General features: G+C 47.7%; 1 protein-coding gene across 1 annotated transcript; it reads right to left on the minus strand.

Moving 5' to 3' along the window:
* Nucleotides 1-684: 684 nt before the first annotated feature.
* On the minus strand, nt 685-17,316 carry F2 (coagulation factor II, thrombin). Its single transcript, XM_025452055.3, has 14 exons — nt 17,161-17,316; nt 16,649-16,812; nt 15,955-15,979; nt 15,619-15,669; nt 14,148-14,253; nt 13,911-14,047; nt 12,176-12,493; nt 11,732-11,857; nt 11,529-11,655; nt 10,928-11,095; nt 10,234-10,407; nt 9,787-9,968; nt 1,109-1,179; nt 685-951 (listed from the first exon to the last, which is right to left on the minus strand). Exons 1-14 carry the CDS (start codon nt 17,231-17,233, stop codon nt 808-810), a joined length of 1,866 nt encoding a protein of 621 aa, XP_025307840.1. The 5' UTR covers nt 17,234-17,316; the 3' UTR covers nt 685-807.
* Between the last annotated feature and the right edge of the window lie 4,039 nt (nt 17,317-21,355).

Consider the following 21,355-nt stretch of genomic DNA (forward strand, 5'->3'; position numbering starts at 1 on the left):
ATCCTCAAGACCTTATTAGATAAAGAATGTCCTTCTGTACATCTTATATGTAAGGAAACAGGCTCGAGGTGGTCAGCTGACTTGTCCCTTTTACAGTTGTAGCCAGGATACGAACCTAGGCAGTCTGACACCGGGCCACACGCCTAACCACCATATCCCACATACTCCCAGATGAAGGCACTTAAAGTACTGCTCCTTTTTGGAGGCATTAAGTCTGATGTCATTTTAATGACATGCAGAAGGATGTAGGCACTAAAGAAACGTACTTACTTCTCCTTTGTTGCTCTGGCCTTCCCCTACCTCTTCTCTGGTCCTGGGACGAGTGCCGTATCGCCCCCACAGCAGAGCAAGTGAAAGCACAGGCTTCAGTGTCTTCTGTGTTTCAAGTCCAACTTTAACCCTTCTCAGCTATGTGAACTTGGACAGGATGCTTCTAGTCTATTTCCTCACCTACCTCTTATGGGCATTAAATGAGGTATCCTACTAAGGCCCTGAGTCTGGAGCATTTTCAGTGCTGAGCCCCTCAGGCCACCACCTCCCTGCCACCTGCCCCTCCAACCCCCCACCACCCACATCCCCACCCCACCCCACCCCATTCTAGGAGTGGTGGCCTCCCTAAGTCCTGTTTATTCGGTCATGCTGGCTCGCTCTGAGCTGCCCACGAATAGCACTGGGAGCATGGAGGCTTGTTGACAGACACTTTTATTGAGAACTATATCGTTTTAGGAACACACCACAAAAATAAATCTTCCACTGGATTGGTTTCTGTGATTTTTGCAGTGAGGAGCCTAGAATGTGAGCAGCCTCCTAACCTCCAGACTTCTCAATGACCTTCTGTATCCATTTCTTCAGGCGGAACACATGTGTGTAGAAGCCATATTTTCCATCCCTGTCACAGCCTTCACCCCAGGAGACGATGCCCATTTGATACCAGCGGTTGTTAAAGGGGCTCTGAGGAAGAAACATGGGGTTTCCAAGAGGGTGAGTCCAAGGCATGAACTTAAGTCCAGTACCCTGTTGGGCAACCATTTCTGAGAACACTTCCTCCTTACTCAGCCCCACCCCCGGAAGATCTTCCCACCAGTTCCTGGCCTTTAGCAGCACTTACCTTCATGACAAATGGTCCCCCACTGTCGCCTTCACAAGCATCCCCTCGTTTCCCTTCATTGGGTTTATAACCTTGAGAGAGAACAGTGTGCTTAGGTGCAGAGCTCATGCTCCCGCCACTCCCCGTGAAGAGACCTAGCTGGAGAGTGTCCACTTGACCCTCCTTGGCTCTCATTTCTTTACCCCACACAGCCAATCCTTTAGCACAACCTCAACTCTGTTTTCAACAGACCTCCCAACTCACCCACTTCTCACCTCTTCCACCCCTAGTCACGTCACACGTACCTCTCCCCTGAACTAGCTTCCCAAATTCTACTTTTGCCCACCTACAATCCATTGGCTGCCCAACAGGCAGAAGGACTTTTTAAAAAAATACATTAGATCTACAGGTGGCTGAGGATAATGGCAGTTGCCTTTATCCAAAATCCAGGCAGTTGGCTGAGGATAAAGGCAGTTGCCTTTATCCCCACATACCCTCCATAAATATAGGAAAACATGAACAACAGAAGCTACACACACACAATCATCACTGGAATACAGAGAACACCCAAACTGCAAATCAGTATATTTAATTGTGCATCTAATATTAACATAGATGTGGAAATGAGGCAATAAAAATACCTACTAGGGCAGCCTGGGTGGCGCAGCGGTTTAGTGCCGCCTACAGCTCAGGGTGTGATCCTGGAGACCCGGGATCGAGTCCCACATCAGGCTCCTTGCATGGAGCCTGCTTCTCCATCTGCCTGTGTTTCTGCCTCTGTGTGTGTGTGTGTGTGTGTGTGTGTGTGTGATGAATAAATAAAATATTTAAAAATTAATTAATTAATTAATTAAAAATACCTACTAGACAAAAGAAGTGAGTGCAATTGAATTGGAATCTTTTAAATAACCCCAGATCTGTAAAATAAATGACAACTAAATAGATCTATACCAAAATACTATAGGAAACCAAAAAACAAGACTAAAAAACACTTCAGCTAATAAAAATTCTCCCCCAAAATACCACTGTGAAACAGAAGAAAACTCTAACTGCATTAAATTTCCCCAAGCCAACTTGTAGGATGTAACAAAAACACCTTGAATCAGAAATCCAAAAATTAAAAATAAATGGACAATAGGAAGAAATGCAAAGTAGAAAGGGATTGAAATGGAATTCAGACCAAAGAACTCTGAATCTCTCAAAAAGAAAAAACCATGGAACAAAACTAATATAATCCAAGAAAATTTCACAGAAATAAAATAAGGTTGAAGGTATATGTTGAAAGGAGCCACACTGGGTAGCTGACAAAACACCTGAAACACCCCATTCTGAGACATATCCTAATAAAACTTCAAAGACGAAGGAAAACCCTCTCGAGGCCTCCAAGCAAAAAAGACCAAATACAAGTTCCAAAGAATTACACAAGCATCTGATTTTTTAAAAAAAGATCTTATCCAGCAGAGAGAGAGCACAAGTAGGCAGAAGGACAGAGGGAGCCGAGAGGGAGAAGTAGGCTCCCCACTGAGCAGGGAACCTGATGGGCTGGATCCCAGGACCCTGGGTTCATGACCTGAGCAGAAGACAGACGCTTAACCAACTGAGCCACCCAGGCACCTCTCAGCATCTGATTTTTCAAAAAGAACATACAAAGTAAGCAACAACAAAGCTTTTTTTTTTTTTTTTTTTTTTAAGGAAGGAAAATTTAAGCCACGGATTCTATATGCAGCCAAGCACAGCTTAAGGTTTCAAGACTACAGAACAACAATTGTAAACACATGAAAACTCATGAAATTCTACACCCATAGAATGCTTTGTTGAAGCATCTACTAAATGACAAGCTTCATCCAACCAAGAGATGAATGCTGCAGCAAAGGGACTGATTGTGCTGACAAGTAGGAAAAAATGCATCTAAAAATATCAAAGAAGATCTTGAAAGAGGAAAGTAAACTTCCTGACTGATGTATAGCCAATAGCTGGGAGTTAAATAAAAGGTCATGTAAGAAAAGAAGGAACTAAAGGCATTTCAAAGAGAGAGAAGCTCAAAGAAAATCATTAGAACAAAAATGCAAAATGTCCCAAATATATACATTCAAAAACACAAAGAAAAGATCACATAGGGAAAAAGAGCAAATGAAACATAATACATGTAATAATAACAAAATCATATGAACCAATATTAATTCAGTCACATCAATAAATATAAATGGGTTTAACTCACCTATTAAAAGAGAAAAAGATTTTTAGTTTGACTCTCAAAAAGCAATACCCAACTATGCTGCATAGAAGAGACAAAACAAAGTGATGCCTAGAGGCTAAAGTTAAAGGGATGGACGAAGGTATATTAGGTTAATGGAAACAAAAAACAGCAGAGACAGTGATCCTGAAACTGAAAAGAATTTAAAGTACACTTCTAATGCTAAAAGCCGCAGTTCACAATGAATAAATAAGAGTCATGAATATCTGCACTAAACAGCACAGCAACCACATTTATAAATCAAGGAGACAAATACATTAGTAGAATTTAACACAAACTCAGTATAAGATCAAGTGAACTGAAAATAAATGAGGATATAAATGACCTAAACGGTGCGGTGGGAGCAGGGGGGTAGGGGGGGTGGACACCTGGCTGTTTCAGTCAGTGGAACCTGCGATTCTTGATCTTGGAGTTGTGAGCTCAAGCCCCATGTTGGATATAGAAACTACTTAAAATAGGATCCCTGGGTGGCGCAGCGGTTTGGCGCCTGCCTTTGGCCCAGGGCGCGATCCTGGAGACCCGGGATCGAATCCCACGTCGGGCTCCCGGTGCATGGAGCCTGCTTCTCCCTCTGCCTGTGTCTCTGCCCCTCTCTCTCTCTCTCTCTCTCTCTCTCTGTGTGACTATCATAAATAAATAAAAATTAAAAAAAAAAAAAGAAACTACTTAAAATAGGGCAGTCCTGGTGGCTCAGTGGTTTAGTGCCACCTTTGGCCCAGGGTGTGATCCTGGAGACCCAAGATCAAGTCCCACATCAGGCTCCCTGTATGGAGCCTGCTTGTGTCTCTGCCTCTCTCTGTGTGTCTCTCATGAATAAATAAATAAAATCTTTAAAAAAATTACTTAAAACATTTAAAAATAGATAAATAAAAATAAATGACCTAAATAACAAGTGATAAGGTTCTTTTTTCTTTTTGTACTTTATGGATATATATCAAACTTCACACATGGATAATAGAGACCATACCTACACACCTCTAGTACATAGGTAACAGTCACAAAAAATGATCGAACAGCTCTCTTTTTTTTTAAAGATTTTTAAATTTAATAGAGAGAGTGAGAAAGACTGAGAGCACGAGAGGGGCAGAGGGAGAGGGAGCAGCAGACTCCCTGCTGAGCAGGGACCTGATCCCAGCACCCTGAGATCATGACCTGAGCCGAAGGCAGACACTTAACCAACTGAACCCCCCAGTGCCCTGACCAGCTCTCTTTCAAAAAAAAAAAAAAAAATCAGTTCCATAAAGTAGAAATATTACAAACCATACTCTTGGAGCATAGTGCAGCAAAACTCAAAATTACTACCAAAATCAAAATATAAGACCCTCCCATCTAGAAATTTAAAAACCTATTAAGCAACTGTTGGGTGAACAGATTCAAACTGAAATTACAGAATTTCTAAAGAATAATGATAATGAAAACACTGCATATTGTTCTCTCTGAACAGAGGAAAATGCATAGCCCTACTCAAAAATTAAAGAACAAAAACAACCAAACTCTCAGCTCATAAAGCTAGAAAGAGAACAGCAAAGTAAAATAAAAGAAAGCATAAAGAAGAAAAAACTTTTTAAGATAAAAGCAGAAATTTAATGAAGTACAGAAATGAAAAGCAACAGGCCTAGCTAAAAAGTCAAATTCCTAGGTATCTTGATTGGTTTTGGAACCACAAACTAATTACTCAAGGAACATGAATATATAAAAAAAGTGCTAAGGAGGAAAAAAATCATAATATATTGTAGTATGCTAAAAAGATACAATACAGACTTGAACAAATGGGCAGATATTTCTTGTTCTTGAATGACTCAACATCAAAAAGATGTCAGAAAAAAAAAAAAGATGTCAGTTCTCTCTAAATTTATAGTCAACACAATCCCAGCAAAAATATCCATAGGCTTCTTTTATAGAGCTAGACAGTTGATACCAAAGTTCATATGGAAAAACAAACATGCAAGAATTGCCAGGAAAACACTGGAAAGAAAAACTTCAAGAAACAACAAACGTTATCAGCCATTAAAACCTACTCTAAAGCTCTGTAATTAAAACAAGACAGTGCTTTAATAGAATAGAAACAGACCAAGAGGGACGCCTGGGTGGCTCAGTAGCTGGGCGTCTGCCTTTGGCTTGGGTCATGATCCCAGGGTCCTGGGATCGAGTTCTGCATCAGGCTCCCCACAGAGAGCCTGCTTCTCCGTCTGCCTGTGTCTCTCCCTCTCTCTTTGTCTCTCATAAATAGATAAAATCTTAAAATCTCTAAAAAAAAAAAAAAGAAAAGAAAAAAGAAAAGAAAAGAGACCAGGAGAACCAAATAGAATATCTTCAAATAGATTTAACTACAGTAGAAGCCTAGTATGTGAAAAATGTGACATCTCAAATCACTGGGGCAGTCAGTAGAGTACCCAATTCTTAATATTGTGTGTTCAAGCCCCACCTGGGGTGTAGAGATTACTTAAAAATAAAATCTTAAAAGGGTGCCTGGGTGGCTTAGTCAGTTAAGCATCTGACTCTTGATCTCAGCTCAGGTCTTAATCTTAGGGTTATAAGTGCAAGCCCCACATTAGGCACCAAAAAAATAAAAATACAAATAAAAACTTGGGATGCCTGGGTGGCTCATTCAGTTAAGCATCCAACTCTTCATTTTGGCTCAGGTCATGATCTCTGGGTTGTGGGATGGAGCCCCACACTGAGCTGTGCGCTCAGCATGGAGTTTGCTTGGGGCCCTCTCTCCCTCCCCCCTGCTCCTGCTCTCTCCCTCTAAAATAAATTAGTAAATCTTTTTCAAAAGTAAAGAATAAATAAAATATATTTAATAAAATCAAATCATGGGACACCTGGCTGGCAGACGCTCAACGACTGAGCCCCTCAGGCTTCCCTAAATAAATAAAATATTTTTTAAAAAATCTAATCACTTGGGGCAAAGATACAATTTTTAATAAGTGGTGTAGAGACAGCTGGTTAGCTATTTGGACAAAGATAAGTTAAATCCATACCTCACATTATACTGAGGAATAAACTCCAAATGACTCAGAGGTCTAAGTATAGAAAAATGAAACCAAGTACTAGAAGAAAACAAGTGAATTTCTCTATGACCTGGATATAAGGAAAGTTTTTCTAACTCTGCAAAAATCCAGATGCAATAAAATAAAATATAAGTTGACTACTTAAAGTTTTTTTAATTTAGAAATGATAAAATGGGGGCACCTGGGTAGTTCAGTTGGTTAAGCATCTGCCTCAGGTCACAATCTCAAGAGTTCCTGATCAAGCCCCACATCAGGCTCCCTGCTCAGTAGGGAATCTGCTTCTCCCTCTCTGCCCCACCCTGTTGATGCTCTATCTCAAAAAAAAAAAAAAAAAGAAGAAAGAAAGAAAGAGAAAGAAAGAAAGAAAGAAAGAAAGAAAGAAAGAAAGAAAGAAAGAAAGAAAGAAAGAAAGAAAGAAAGAAAGAAAGAAAGAAACGGTAAAAGGTTATAAAAGTTAAGAAATGAACAAACTGGAGAAAATATTTGCAACATATATCACAAATAAAGGCCTAATACAGGGGATCCCTGGATGGCTTAGCAGTTTAGAGCCTGCCTTCGACCCAGGACATGATCCTGGAGTCCCGGGATCGAGTCCCATATCAGGCTCCCTGCGCGGAGCCTGCTTCTCTCTCTTGCTCTCTCTCATAAAATCTTTTTTTTAAAAAGGCCTAATATCACTAATATATGAAGAACTCTTAATAATTGATGGGAAGGAGACAAAAAATGGGCAAGAAAAACATGGAAAATTCAATAAAAATGATTATCAAGCAACTGAAAAGATGTTCAATTGCAAATATTGGCAACTATCTTAAATGCTCTCCACAGGAAACAGCCGAATAAACTATAGTACATCCACATAATGTGGCTATCAATTTTTTTTTAAGAATAGGGACTCTGGGATCACATCCTGCACTGAAGGCAGATGCTCAACCACTGAGCCACCAAGTGCCCCTATGTATTCTAATATTGATCAAATAAGTTACTATATGATGAATAACAGGAGTCGAGTTTCTCACTGTCATCAGAGAGTTACAAATATGGAAAGGGAGAAGCTAAAATTAATCTGGCTGGATTGCAGTGGGAGGTTTCAGAGAGACTGTAGATGACAGAAAAATCTAGATGTTGGCATATGCATAATACACATAATTTCTAGATCTGTCTGCTGAGAGGGTGTAGAAGCAGTGACATCCTAGAAGTGATGCGCGTACCTGGCACCTAGATCCTGGTCTCTAAACACCATTCTCCACCAGCAGGAAAGTGAAGAACCCCTTGCTGTGCCAGGGCAAGAAAGTTCTCAGGGAATGGCAGGGACATTAAAAGTCACAGAAGCCAGGCTCAAGGGACTCCCACTGGCCAAACCTGGATAATTTGAAAATCAAAATAAATGATGACACTAGCAAATTGTCACTCTGAGAATGAAGACCTGGGAGTCCACACTGATAAAACGAATGAAAGGAGAGGTCTTCCTTCCAACAAAAGGATAATAAACACAGAAGGAATGAAAGAATTAGTAGATGGCCACCTGGCAGCCCCCAGAGCTGGGAGGACGGTTTGATGAGAAACAGGATGCAGGGGATCAAAGCTTCTCCCCACAGGATGCTTGTAACAGAACCTCACAGTGAGGGCCTCGCCAGAGGCAGACACCACCTTACCCAAGTGTCAGTCTTCCCTGGTATGGTGAGACAAACGGACATCACAGGCCTGCCCGTGGAGCCCACTTAGAAGGACACACCCTGGCTTCACCTGAATGTGATCACAAGGAAACCAAAACCTCAAAGAAACCAAACCGAGGGCCCTGCTACAGGTTTCTGGGGCTGCACCTGGGAAATACGTCCAAGTTGTAGAAGACAACTTGGGGTCAGCCACGGACAATGTGTGACCCTGGACTGAATCCCAATGAGAAGAACATTTTTCCCCCTTTGCTACAAAAAACATCAGTAAGTGGGACAACTGAAAACCCCAGAATAAGGTCTACAGATTACAAAACACTATCATCTCATTAATTTTCTGATTTCAACAACTGTACTTGTTACATAAGAGAACATCCATGTGTACTCAAGGATACGGGTAAAGAGGCTTATGTACGACTGACTCTCAAACAGCGTGTGTCTATGTGTGTATATCTGTACACACACACACACACACACACACACACACACACATGCACACAGTGTGGGGGCAGGACCCGGGTGACAGTATATATACATTCTTTGTATTATTTTTGCAACTTTCCTGTGAGTCAGAGATTATAGTGAGAAAAAAATGTTTAGGGGATCCCTGGGTGGCTCAGTGGCTTAGCACCTGCCTTCGGCCCAGGACGTGATCCTGGAATCCCGGGATCGAGTCCCACATCGGGCTCCCTGCATGGAGCCTGCTTCTCCCTCTGCCTGTGTTTCTGCCTCTCTCTCTCTCTCTCTCTCTCTCTCTCTCATGAATAAATAAATAAAATCTTAGAAAAAAAATTATTTTTTATTTTTTTTAAGATTTTTTCTTTATTTATTCATGAGAGATACAGAGAGAGAGAGATCACACCCAGGATCACACCCTGGGCTGAAAGCGGCGTTAAACCGCTGAGCCACCCGGGCTGCCCAGAAAAAAAATTTTAAAGTAAGCTCTACACCCATGTGGGGCTTGAATTCACGACCCCGTGATCAAAAGACCCCTGCTCCACCAACTGAGTCAGCCAGGCACTCCTATACAAAAAATTTTTAATTAGGTTAGACTATTCACCCCAAAGCCTCCCAGATTTCCTATTTCAATAAAAGCCAAAGTCCTTGAAGGCCCTGAAAGAACTGCCCATCCTCTGTCTGCCCACCTCCCTCCCCTCATCCACTGCTGCCTGCCTGCCACACCAGCCTCCCCGCTGTTCCTCAGACACACTAAGCAGGCTCCTACCCCAGGACCTTTACATCAGCTCTCCCCCTCTCTCCCACCCCAGAGGGCACTTCCCCAGCCTTGTCCAACTACTCTGTCCCCATCTCTCTCTCTCCCTTACTCTGCTTCATGTTGTTTCCCAGCGGGGAATACTGTCCTACATCTGCTGATGGACACTCCCTCCTACTAAGGGAGCTCTGTGAGGACACAGGCATTGTGTTTGGGTCTTTGTGGTTTACAGTAGAATACTGATCACAACAGGCATTCAAAAAATATTTGCCGAATGACTGAGTGAACAAATGGCTTGTTCTCCACCTGAGGCCTCATGCTGCTATCTGGATTCACACATATGGGCAACCAGTGACTAGCACCATGCCTAGCCCCTTAACACACCCCTATAGGGCAGAGACTTTTATCTCCATTTTTCAGAGGAAGAAATAGCTCCAAGAGGTGAAGCAACTTTGCCCAAAGCCATGGGGCTTATAAGGGACCAGATCCAGGCCTTGAATAGGTCTCCGCCCCCCACCCTGAGGCCTGGCCACACGCAAGAGACTTGCCAGCACAGAACATGTTGTCAGTGATGCGGATCCGGGTGGAGGCCTTGCAGACCTGCCGATCCACAATGGGCAGGTTCACCACCTGCAGGACTCTGGGCTGTACTTCACCAATGCTGGATGTCCACGTCTCCCTCAGGTTGCCCCAGCCGGTCACCCGCCCTTTGTACCCAGCCTGGAGCAGTCTTTGGGGGAAGGGAAAGGAGCTCGTGAGAACCAACCCCTCCTGGGGGTCCCTGGCCCCAGCACTGCCCCCTTGGAGGCCTGAATCTAAAACACTGGTGCAGAAAGGACATCTGGTTGACTCAAAACCACCCCCTCTCACCCCAAGGTCTGGAAAGGGGAAGAACTTCTGCAAGGCTGCTGGGACCATCAGGCCCAGACCCCAGCCCAGGGCTCCCCCTACCGTTGCCCTGTGCACCACCCCGCCCCAGCCCCGCTGTGCCCCACCTGGTTGCTGTATCCCTGTCAGGCAGGCACACGGGGTGGATGTAGTTGCTGAAGTTGACAGGCTTCTTGAGCTTCAGCAAGGCTATGTCACGGTCCAAGTTTTCCCTCCAGTTGTACCTGGGGTGGATGTAGATCTTTTCCAGCATGGAGATCTTCTCAATGCTTCGCTCATACCTGTGTGAACAGGGACATGGAGAAGCTGTAAGCCACTTGGTGAGGGGCAGCTGGTGCCTAAGGAGAGAAATGGCCTGCCCTCAGAGTCCAGGAATTGGAGTGAGCCTTGGGCCACCAGTGACAGGAGAGGGCTGGCTCCTGCTTGGCAGCATCTCCCGGCCTGTAGCTGCTCAGGACTTTGGAATCAAAGAGCCCAGGCAGGTGGGGGAGGGCGGCAGGCTGTAGCCCTGGCCCACACAGCCTCTCTTCACAGGTCCCACCTGTACCACGTCCTGGGAGCTGGAGAGAAGCTGGGGGTGGGCCAGGATTTCACTCTCTGCAGAGTCTGAGTTTCTCTGTCCCAAGCCCCAAGCCTCAGTTGGGACATGGCCAAATGGCCTTGACAGCAGAGACTGCTGAGTTTTCCACTGTGGGAAATAAACAGACATATCCCACATTCCCAGGAACCACCAGAGGCCCCCACGGTCACGCTGGAGGACTCTGACCCCTGCCAGACATCCAGTGGCCTCCCATCCTGTACCTGGTACGGGAGTGCTTGCCAATGCGCACCAGAAGGTCATTCTCTGTGAAGTTTTTGTCCCAAGGTGGGTACAGGAGACAGTGGGCAGCAGTGAGAACCCAGCGGTCACTTATGAGGCTGGCCCCACACAGCAGCTCCTGGGGACTCTTCCGGAAAAGCATCACCTGCCTGCGACGGGGGAGGGAGGGAAGGGGAAGCCTTAGGAGCTGGGGAGCTGCCCCTCTACCTGTCCTAAAGTAGAAAGTCCCAGTTTTCAGAACTGGACAGAGGTGCCTACTGGGCCCAGACCCCAGCTTGGCCTGGTTGCCCTTGCGGACTGGGACCTTCACACCACACCAAGGGGCTGCCTCCTGCTTTCTGCACCCCTCCCCAGCTTCTGCAGGTCCAGAATTTGCACAGCCCGGCATAGCTCTGGGGCCAGAGAAAGTAACTCAAGTAGGCAGACCCCTTAAGCTCTCTGGGCCTCAGCCTCGCTCTCTGCATGTGAGAAGCAATACCCCCAATCTCAGAGGGGTGCCAGCTGGCATCACCTGGGAAGCCCAGGCCTGTGAGGGAAGGGGCAGCCCCAGAGGGGCCCCTCCGGCCCGCCCGGACTACGCACCAGGGCGCGAGGCCAATCTCCGCGTCCCAACCCTCCACGATGCGCCCGTCGATGTAGGACTCCAGAAGCTCCCCTTCCGTTTTGTCCTTCACCGACCTCTTCTCGAACAAAGGTCGCAGCCCACAGTCTGCACAGCAAACCGGGCGTGAGGAGCCGAGCTGGGCTCTGCGCCCCTGCAGCCCCCGCTGCCGCCGCTGCCTCACCTGCCTCCCCGGCGCCGAAGGTCTTTTCGTTGAAGAAGGGCTGGAACTCCTCTGCGGTGGTGCGTCCCTCGATGGCCGTGTCCTGGTCCTCGGCCAGCCCGTCGCCCACCTCCTCCACGGGCTCCTCTGCGGGGAGCAGGCACCACTGGGGCCAGGCCAGCCTGCGCGCGGCCCTCGGGCACCCCCCGCCCAAGCCTCCGCGCGGCCTTGGAGGGCCTTGGGCGAGGCCCGGAGCGCAGCGCACGGCGTCCTGGGGACCTCGGCCTGGGGCCTGAGCGAGTTCAGCTGCGCGTGGGGCCAAGCGCACCGGGCCGCGGGGAGACGGAGCTGCGGCGGACCGCGCCCCCCAGCGGCGGGGCAGTCCTGCACCCGGGAGGCGCTGCTCGGCCCCGCCCCCGCCCCGCCCCCGCCCCGCCCCCAGCCGCGGGCCCCGCCCCGCCTCACCGCAGTAGTCCAGGTCGCAGTACTCAAAGCCACCTGGCTCCTCCGACACGTAACACCACGCGCCCTCCTCGTCCCCGTCCGGGTTGCGGCAGAAGTTCTCCACCAGCGGCACCGCAGGGTTGAAGTCCTGGTCCTTGCTCAGGGCCTTGGCCTGTCTGCTGGCCCAGGCCAGGCAGGGGGACCCATGTGTGGTCACCGCCAGGCGACCCTGGTAGTACCGGCCACGCTCAGGGATGCAGTGCTCTGATGGAGGTGACAGATTCACCGTGGGGCCTCCGGAGCGTGGGGTCAGCGGCACAGTGACGCCTCCCTGCTGGCCTGGTGGGTGGGGAGGCAGGGGAGCAGAGTGGGTGGGGTGGGACAACACGCGGCCAGGGGGTCAGGGTTTGACTTCCTGCCCTGCCACCTTCTTCCTATGTGGCCTCAGGTAACTTGACCTCTCTGAACCTCGCTTTGCTTGCCTATAAAAGGGGTGACTGATACCACTTTTGTAGGGTTGTTGAGAGACTTAAACAAAATACATGCTGTGTCTGGTGCATTATGAGACAGATGGCAACTCGGTTTCATCTCCTGGGCTATCTGTGATATATTGGTAGTGACTGCCTGGAGTTTTTAAAGAAAGAGTCTATTTTTATAGTGGACAGCAGGAAAAGTAGCTGGGATGACGAAGGATGGCTTCATGGGCAGTAGGGCAATTTCAGCAGCCCTGCGAAGTATTGGGGGTGGGCAGGCTTGGTATATGGTAGCTGCTTTTGTTACCATGACTGGTAACTTGCTGTAATAGAGTCCCAGGACCAAGCCTTAGGTCCAAGAGGGATGCATGAAGGACAAAGATACACCAACCTATATTTGGTAGTTTGATTGCTGGCACTAATTCTTTACCCTTGCCCAGATCCACATCCTCTGCCCTGTGATTTTATAGGTAAAGGTACACATCTGCAGCTGACGTTGGCCTTGATCATGCCCAATGGAACATGGGCAGAACTGCCTTGACACACATCATGTGTTTCTGAATATTTTTTTTTTTTTTATTATTTTACCTCTGCCATAACTTTGGGAGATGGTGCCTTTCAGCCTCAGCCCTGGAATGAGTAATGTGGAGCAAACCGGGACCCAACCCACACAAGGATCCAAGCTCAGCTGGACCCATTGTTTGAAGCAGGACCAGCAGCCAAGCCCAGCCTACATTGTGGCCAGCACAGACATAGGCAGGCACAGCTGACATAAGCACAGCCACCCAAGCCAACCCTCAGACACATAAGAAATAAATGCTTATTGGTATATGCCTCTGAGCTTTTGCAGTTGTTTGTGATTTTGTGGGATCTGCAGCATTATTGTGGCTAAAGCTAACTGACACATCAGGCAAAAGGATAATGACAGAATCATGCTGGGCTGGACCATGTGAGGCTTGCTCTGTGGTGCTCAGAAAAGGGCACACAGGCTGAAATGGTTAGGGAAGGCTTCCTGGAGGGAAGAAGGCCTCAAGCAGGAAAGAAAGCATATTTGGAATGAGCTATAGTCTGGGTCACCAGGACTAGAGGCAAAGACTGGGGAGGCAGGGGAGGCCAGCTGTCTCTGCTTGACTTCACTGACCCACGGGCCCAAATGTGTTTGTTGTAAGTGACTAAGCCATGTTTGAAGGTAGCCAGGGTCTAGCTTCCTGTCCCAGGCTACCAGGCCCTATGGAGAGACCCCTGAGCCCTGGCCATGGACTGCCCAGCCTTCCCCAGCTCACCGCAGAGGGAGATGCTACACTCCTCTCGCCGCACGGTGGGGTCTATAGTATAGCACCAGGGCCCAGTGGTGCTGCCATCCGGGTTACGGCAGAAATTCTCCTGCAGGTCGGCCCCAGGGTGGGTGGTAGAGTTGATTCTGGAATAGGAAATTGCTCAGCAGAAGCTGTACCCCCCATCCAGTGTGTCCCAGCCCCATATTCTCAGCCCACTGGCCAACAGGCCAGCCCATCACTCACTCAGGCTTATGTGGGTAGCGACTCCTCCATAACTGGCACTCGATGCCTGACCGGGTGAAGCTCACGTTCCCTCGGTAATTCATACCCAGACCTTCAGCACAGCTACCTGCAGAGACCCCAGCCCCGGTCTCTTACCATCTGTCGCCTCTCTCACTTAACAAAGCTCTGTCTGTCCACCTCATACAAGCTACCTCTGCTTCATGACCCTTAACCCATGTTTCCTCAACCACCTCCTCTGTACCCAGCAGTTCACCAATCTAACAGCACTCACCAAAAATTCACTGAGTGCCCACCATCCATGTGAAAACCATGTGTCAGACACTGTACCCAGTACTAAGTGACGAATAAGGCATAGTCAAGGTATGCCCCTGCCCTCATGGAGCTTAAAGTCAGTGGCTCCTCATGGCCAGTAGGATGACAAAGTGAATAAAGTACTTCTAATTTGGCCCTGGTCTACCCATCCTGTTATCAGAGCTCCTCATGTGTCAGAGCCTTTGCAAAACTGTCTCCTTTGCCTAGGAATGCTCTTCTGTTTGCTTATCAGTGTGCCCACAAATCCAGGTGGAAAACTGTTTTTTCTGGGGGATTGTCCCTGATGCTGCCAGCAAACTAAATGCTCCTACTCCTGGCATCGTCTTGGCACCTGGAACAGAGCTTTTCCAACAATCATACTGATATTTTTTATTTTTGTTTCCCTATGAGACTGTGAGCTCCTTGATTCTCTTAAAATCCCCAGCACATGACACAGTGCCTGGTATATAGCAGAGGTTTAGTAGAATGCCTGTTAAGTAAGTTATTTAACAAAAATATGAAAAAGAAAAACAAAAAGTATGGTCAGTAGTTGAAGAGTTATTGTTAAGAGCTGGGGTCAATATATTTTTTTAAGATTTTATTTATTTATTCATGAGAGGCACAGAGAGAGAGAGAGGCAGAGACATAGGTGGAGGGACAATCAGCCTCCATGCAGGGAGCCTAATGTGGGACTTGATCCTGGGTCTCCAGGATCACGCCCTGGGCTGAAGGTGGCGCTAAACCCTGAGGCTGCCCTGGGAGTCAATATTTATATTAAAGGTGTATTCAGGGGCATCTGGGTGGCTCAGTTAGTTGTCTGCCTTCAACTCAGGTCATGATCCCAGGGCCCTAAAATCGAGCCCCATGTTGGGCTCCCTGCTCATCAGGGAATCTGCTTCTCTCTCTGCGCCACCCTTACTTGTGCTCTCTCTCCCTCTCTGTCATATAAATAAATAAAATCTTTTAAAAAACATGAATTCATCATCCATTCATTCATTTCTCCAATGTTAATCATCTTCCTCACTGCCAGGCACAGAGCCAGGTGCAAAGATGCGTCCTTGACCGCAGGAAGAGAAAGGCAAGGTCAGGTGCTGGGCCACCACTCCTAATCCACTCTACTCTGCTCTTCTCCCAGGCTGCTTGCTCACATCCTGCTGCCACCCCCACATTGGCTCCTCACCTTCCAGACATTCAACGAGCTTTTCTCGAGGTTTCCTCACCGGCTCACAAGCTGGAAAAGACCCAGAAACATTTTTGGGATTGGGGTAGGAGACAGGATGGGCTCAAGCAGAGGATGGGCGGGGGGACAATGTGCAGAGACAGAGGGAAGGAAGGAAGGAAGGAAGGAAGGAAGGAAGGAAGGAAGGAAGGAAGGAAGGAAGGAAGGAAGGAAGGAAGGAAGATATGGGTGGAGGGATAGATGGTTGGATGGACCAGAAGATTCTCCAGAATAGGACATTCTTTCACTGGGGTCCCTAGGACTCCCTTCCAGGAGCAAACCCTTCCCAGTCCTTACCTGTGTATTTGGACCAGAACACATCCTGAAAAATAAGAGCTGGCATGAGGCTGTGGCATATCCTGTTTCATTTCATTTTGTTTTTCAGTAGACTTTGTGTTTTTTCTTCTTCATACTTTCATCTTTCCCTTACCCTGGTCACACATGGGGCAGGCTCTGGGGAGGTTTGTGGTAGTTTCTTACTTTTGTTTCCAGAGCCCAAGCCCTTGGGGAGAGGAATATTTGAGGAGAGGGGAGCCCCCTGCCAACAAGACTATCGTAAAGGGTTCCCATAGGTGGGCTAGATTGGAAGGTGGGGGCATGGGGCCCAGGAGGGGAAAGGCTGCGCAGAGCTTCTGGAGCCCTGAGGCCTCGCCAGAGTCCCACACCCCATAGTAGCAGATAGCTAAAGCTGAAGGCCGTGTGGGCCAGCACCAGGGCCTCCGGAGACCCCAGAGCAGACAGCCATCTGAAGACAGAGGAGCCCCCGATGACCTGGAGCCTCACTAGGCTGCCAGACCCTGACATAGCCCAGGCGTCAGGACCTCCAAGAAAGGCTGAGGTCACTCATCTTGGCATCCCAGTGAAATGAAGTCCCCGTGGACACTGCATTGCCAATAGCCGAAGAGCTGGGACATCCCTCGCTGCCTCATTTGTGGTTCTGGAGCTGGGCCCACCAGGAGGGACCACACCTGCCCTTCAGCCTGGCCCTCACCGTGGCAGTAGAAGACTCCAGGGCCTCAAAGGCCTCCTCGTAGTTGCACTGCTCCTCCACACACTCTCGCTCCAGGTTCCCCTTGCGCAGCTCCTCCAGGAAGCCACTGTTGGCACGTCGGACCCGGTGGAGCAGTGATAGTGCTTGCTGAGGGTCCAGGAACACTGTGGCAGGAGGGGCATGGGACAGTGGCCTCGGTCAGCCAGGCTGTCTTGGCCATTGTGGGGGCAGGAAGCGAGCTAGCCTGCCCTCCTGGCTTCCAAAAGGGGACACCTGGGATGGTGGCAGGACCCAAAAGGCTGCCAGTGGTGGCCCACTAGCTCTCCACATTACAGGAGAGACGCAGTCACTGTGCATCCAGACCTGAGCACCCGGCTCCTTCCCTAAGCCATGGTGTAGGCTGAGACCCACCTGGGCATTGGCCCTGTTGTTCTCAGTCAAGCCAGGAGCCCCTAGCCCATGGGCCTATATCCCAGCCTGCCAGCCTGTCCCAGCCTCCGACCCCCTCTTACCATGCTGGCTGTGCGCAAGGCTAAAGAGGATGACGAGGCAGCCAGGTAACCACAGGCCTCGGATGTGCGCCATAGTGTATCAGCTCCCGGGACTCTGAGGTCTTGTCCTGACCACTCTGGGTTAATGTTGAACTAACATGAAGAAATTAGCCAAGAGGGAGAGGTCAGCAGGTCAGGGCCATGGTACTAGCGTATAGATAGTCCACCCCCGCCACCCAGGAAGACAGATCCTCTTGGGACTAGAGACAGATGGTCTGGGAGGAAGTCACAAAGGAAAGGCCAGTGTAAGTTTCCACCATCGTCCAGCCCCTCCCTTCTGAGATGTGGGCCAACTTGGGCAAGCAGGGCCACAAGATCTTCCCAAGGGTCCTTCCAATCCAACACATGGTGATGGTTGCTTTAATCTCTGTGAGCCTCAGTTTCTCCATCTGTACAATGGGAACGGTACTTTGTTGTGAGGACTCAGACGAGATTATGAGTGTGACACCCATAAAATGTAGTACATGTTCAATAAACAGCAGGTATATGGATATAAACCAATGGGGAGGTTTATGTAATCATAGCACATGGGTGTAAGAAAGCAGAGACAAGGGTGCAGCCAAAAGAGAGCTGCCTCTCAACCACTTTCCCATCTGGAAGCTGTGGAGGTGTGTCCATGTGTCGTGGCTGCTCAGGAGGAGGAGTCAGGTCCAGGGCCATTGAGCCTCTGGTCTATTTTCTCTCAGCTCCTAGGACCTGCTGCCGCCCCAGAATGGGGACCAGGCCAAGTCCTCAGGTCTTCTCCACAGGGCCCCTCCCTCTCCTCCTGCCTGTCCGGCTGGGGCCAGGCCTAGAGTGGCTGCTGCTCCTACCCTGCCCCTCACCGAGCCCTGCTCCCATCCCTCCCCCATTTTCTGTTTGCATTCTGCAAGGTAAATATTAGTCCTGTGTCTAATTAGGACAGAGGACAAAGAGCACGAACACAGGAAACACCCGTTCCTGTCTTGCCATCCTCCAGGCCTGGCCATACAGGTTTAGACTGCCATCACGTAGGGTCTGAGAAGATAGCAGGGCGGGGCCTGGTGCCGAGCAAAGCAAAGAGGGTTCGCACAGACCTGGGGGTCAGGACTCCCATGAATTAGCTTAATTCCTGGGTGGCCCAGTTCCTAGATATAGTATAGTACATAGATACATAGATTCCTATTTTTCTATATATTTTTTAAACCAAGGATTAACTTATACTCAGCAATGTTTAAACAAATCCTAAGTGTTTAATTTTTTTAAAAGATTTTATTTATTTATTCATGAGAGATACAGAGAGAGAGTCAGAGACATAGGCAGAGGGAGAAGCAGGCTCCATGCAGGGAGCCCCATGTGGGACTTGATCCCAGGACCCTGGGATTATGACCTGAGCCAAAGGCAGAGGCTCAACATCTGAGCCACCCAGGCGCCCTTTGACTCACATTTTTATGTAACCACCACCAGATCAACATTTTTAGCCTTCTCCAGAGTATTGTCCCTAAGATCACCACTATTCTAACCACCATCACCCTAGACCAGTTTTGCCTATCTTTGAACTTCATAGGAATGGAAGCCTACAGCATATACCTGTTTGTGTCTGGCTTCTCAGATCAGTGGTCCAATCCTTGAAAAACTGTGTAGTATCTCATTGTGTAAATATTTACCCATTTGATACCTATTGATGGGCATTTGGGTTAGTTTCCTGTTTTGGCTATAATGAACATCGCTACAAATACTCGTGCATGAGAGTAGATTTGCTGGGTCAAAAGACATATGCTTTGCCTAAGTCACTGACAAATGATCAGCACTTGTTTACACTCTCACCAGCAATACTTGAGAGTTCCAGTTGTTCAGATCCTCACCAACCCTCTATATTGTCCATCTGTTTCACATTATCCACCCTGATGGATGTGCAGGTATCTCATTGTGGTTTTAATTTGGAGTCCCTGTTCACTAAAGATGTAGAGCCTACTTTTTTTTTGAGAATAGTGAAAAGATCTTACTTCACTAGTTTCTTTAAAAATTACATATTAAGGGAAGGGCTCCTGAGAAGTGTGGCTTCATCCTTGCCGCTTCAAAACAGGTGATCCTCTTTTTTTTCTGAGGACCAGCTGGGGCCAGTGCTGAGTCGACCAGGAGAGGGAGAAAAGGAAAGAGCAGAGGGTGTTGACCAGGAGGACAAAACACATAATACATGGCCCCTCTTCTAGGGGGGGCTAGGGATTCAGGGCTAAGGGTCTGCTCTTGCTGTCAGAACATCCCTATATACAAGCATCATAGCAGAAAATAGAGCACTGGTTTGGGAGGCCAGGCCTGGGTTTCACCATCTGTAAAATTAGAACAATATTTGTCTCACAAGGCTGTTGCTGAAAAACTCATACTGATCTCTTTGCAGACTTGCTGAGCTCATGGCATGCTCACGTGCAGACATCACCATTAACAGGCAAGTCTTGGGCTGTGTCTTCCTCAAGCTATTTGCAGACAATATTCCAAAGCAGAAAACTTTGGTTCTCTAGGCCCTGGGAAGATAATTGAAGCTTTCTGCTTAGATTTGGCTCCTGCTTCCACAGATTTATGCCTGGATTTATGTGTTGGGTGATGAATTCACTCACGTATCATGGTGCTATTCAATTAGCAGGGAGAATTTCATTCTGAAGACTATGGGTCCTAACATCTTGTCAATGGCAAATGCTGGACCCAAACAAAACAGCTCCCAGTCTATCATTTGCATAGTTACGATAGATGGTTTAGATGGCCAGCGTGGGCTCTTTGGCGAGGAGAGAGAGAGCATGAAAATTCTGAAAGTCATGGTTTTGGGTCCAGGAATGACAAGACCAACAAGAAGACTCTAGACCAGGGATGCCTGGGTGGCTCAGTGCTTGAGCATCTGCCTTCAGCTCAGGATGTGGTCCTGGGGTTCCAGGATCAAGTCCCGCATTGGGCTCCTGCTTCTCCTCCCTCTGCCTGTGCCTCTGCCTCTCTGTGTCTCTCATGAAAAAATAAAAAATTTTTTTTAAAGAAAACTCCAGGTTACTCTGATAAATTTGGTTTTGTGTTTTATTTGATCTATACCATTCCTTTTGTCCCTGCAGAAGCACCCCCAGCTCTCAGAATTTGTAATCTTTGGGTTCTCACTTGCTGCAATTCTTTGGATTCCATATATCCCGGTCTCCCTCCGATCTAGATGGATTCAGAGTTAAATTTATCATTTTGAGGTAAATACTAAGCTACCCCTTCAAAGCATATTATGTTTATAAAGTATCAAAATGCCTGCCACATACGAAGTATCCAGTAAACCCCACTATTATGTATGAAACTGGAAATACTCAATGCTGCCTGTGAAGGGCTCTTCCTAAAATAGTGAAGCTGAATTAAATGAGCCTCTAGATTTAATTACTAGTTTATAGGAAATACAGATGATAAAGGAATAAGTTAGCCACCACCACAAGGAACGACAGACATTCAACAGAACAAATGGGTCCAGTCTCTCTGGCAAATTCATGACATGGAAATAAATGAGGTGGGTTGGAGAGACTGTTCAGGATAATAGAAACCAAGGAGAGAACTAACACCCAAATGCACAAGAGGAATAGAAGTACTATGATTGGTTTAGACTTTTGTTTTTTGTTTTAATTTTTTATTGAAATTCGATTTGCCAACATATAGTATAATACCCAGTGCTCATCCCGTCAAGTGCCCCCCTCAGTGCCTGTCACCCAGTCACCCCATCCCCCGGCCCACCTCCCCTTCCACTACCCCTTGTTCGTTTTCCAGAGTTAGGAATCTCTCATGTTCTGTCTCCCTCTCTGATATTTCCCACTCAATTTCTCTCCTTTACCCTATAATCAAAACCACAATGAGATACCACCTCACACCAGTGAGGATGATGAAAATTAACAAGACAGGAAACAACAAATGTTGGAGAGGATGTGGAGAAAGGGGAACCCTCTTGCACTGCTGGTGGGAATGTGAACTGGTACAGCCACTCTGGAAAACTGTGGAGGTTCCTCAAAGGGTTAAAAATAGAGCTACGCTACAACCCAGCAATTGCACTGCTGGGGATTTACCCCAAAGATACAGAAGCAGTGAAGGCCTTTATCACCTTGTGTGAACACATCCTCTTGTTTCTCACCCCAAAAACATGCCTGCAAACTTAAAGCGGATCATATTACCCACTAAGCACAAGGCGATAATG

This window comes from Canis lupus, chromosome 18 (assembly GCF_003254725.2).
Source record: "Canis lupus dingo isolate Sandy chromosome 18, ASM325472v2, whole genome shotgun sequence".
In the NCBI taxonomy this organism is placed as follows: Eukaryota; Metazoa; Chordata; class Mammalia; order Carnivora; family Canidae; genus Canis; species Canis lupus.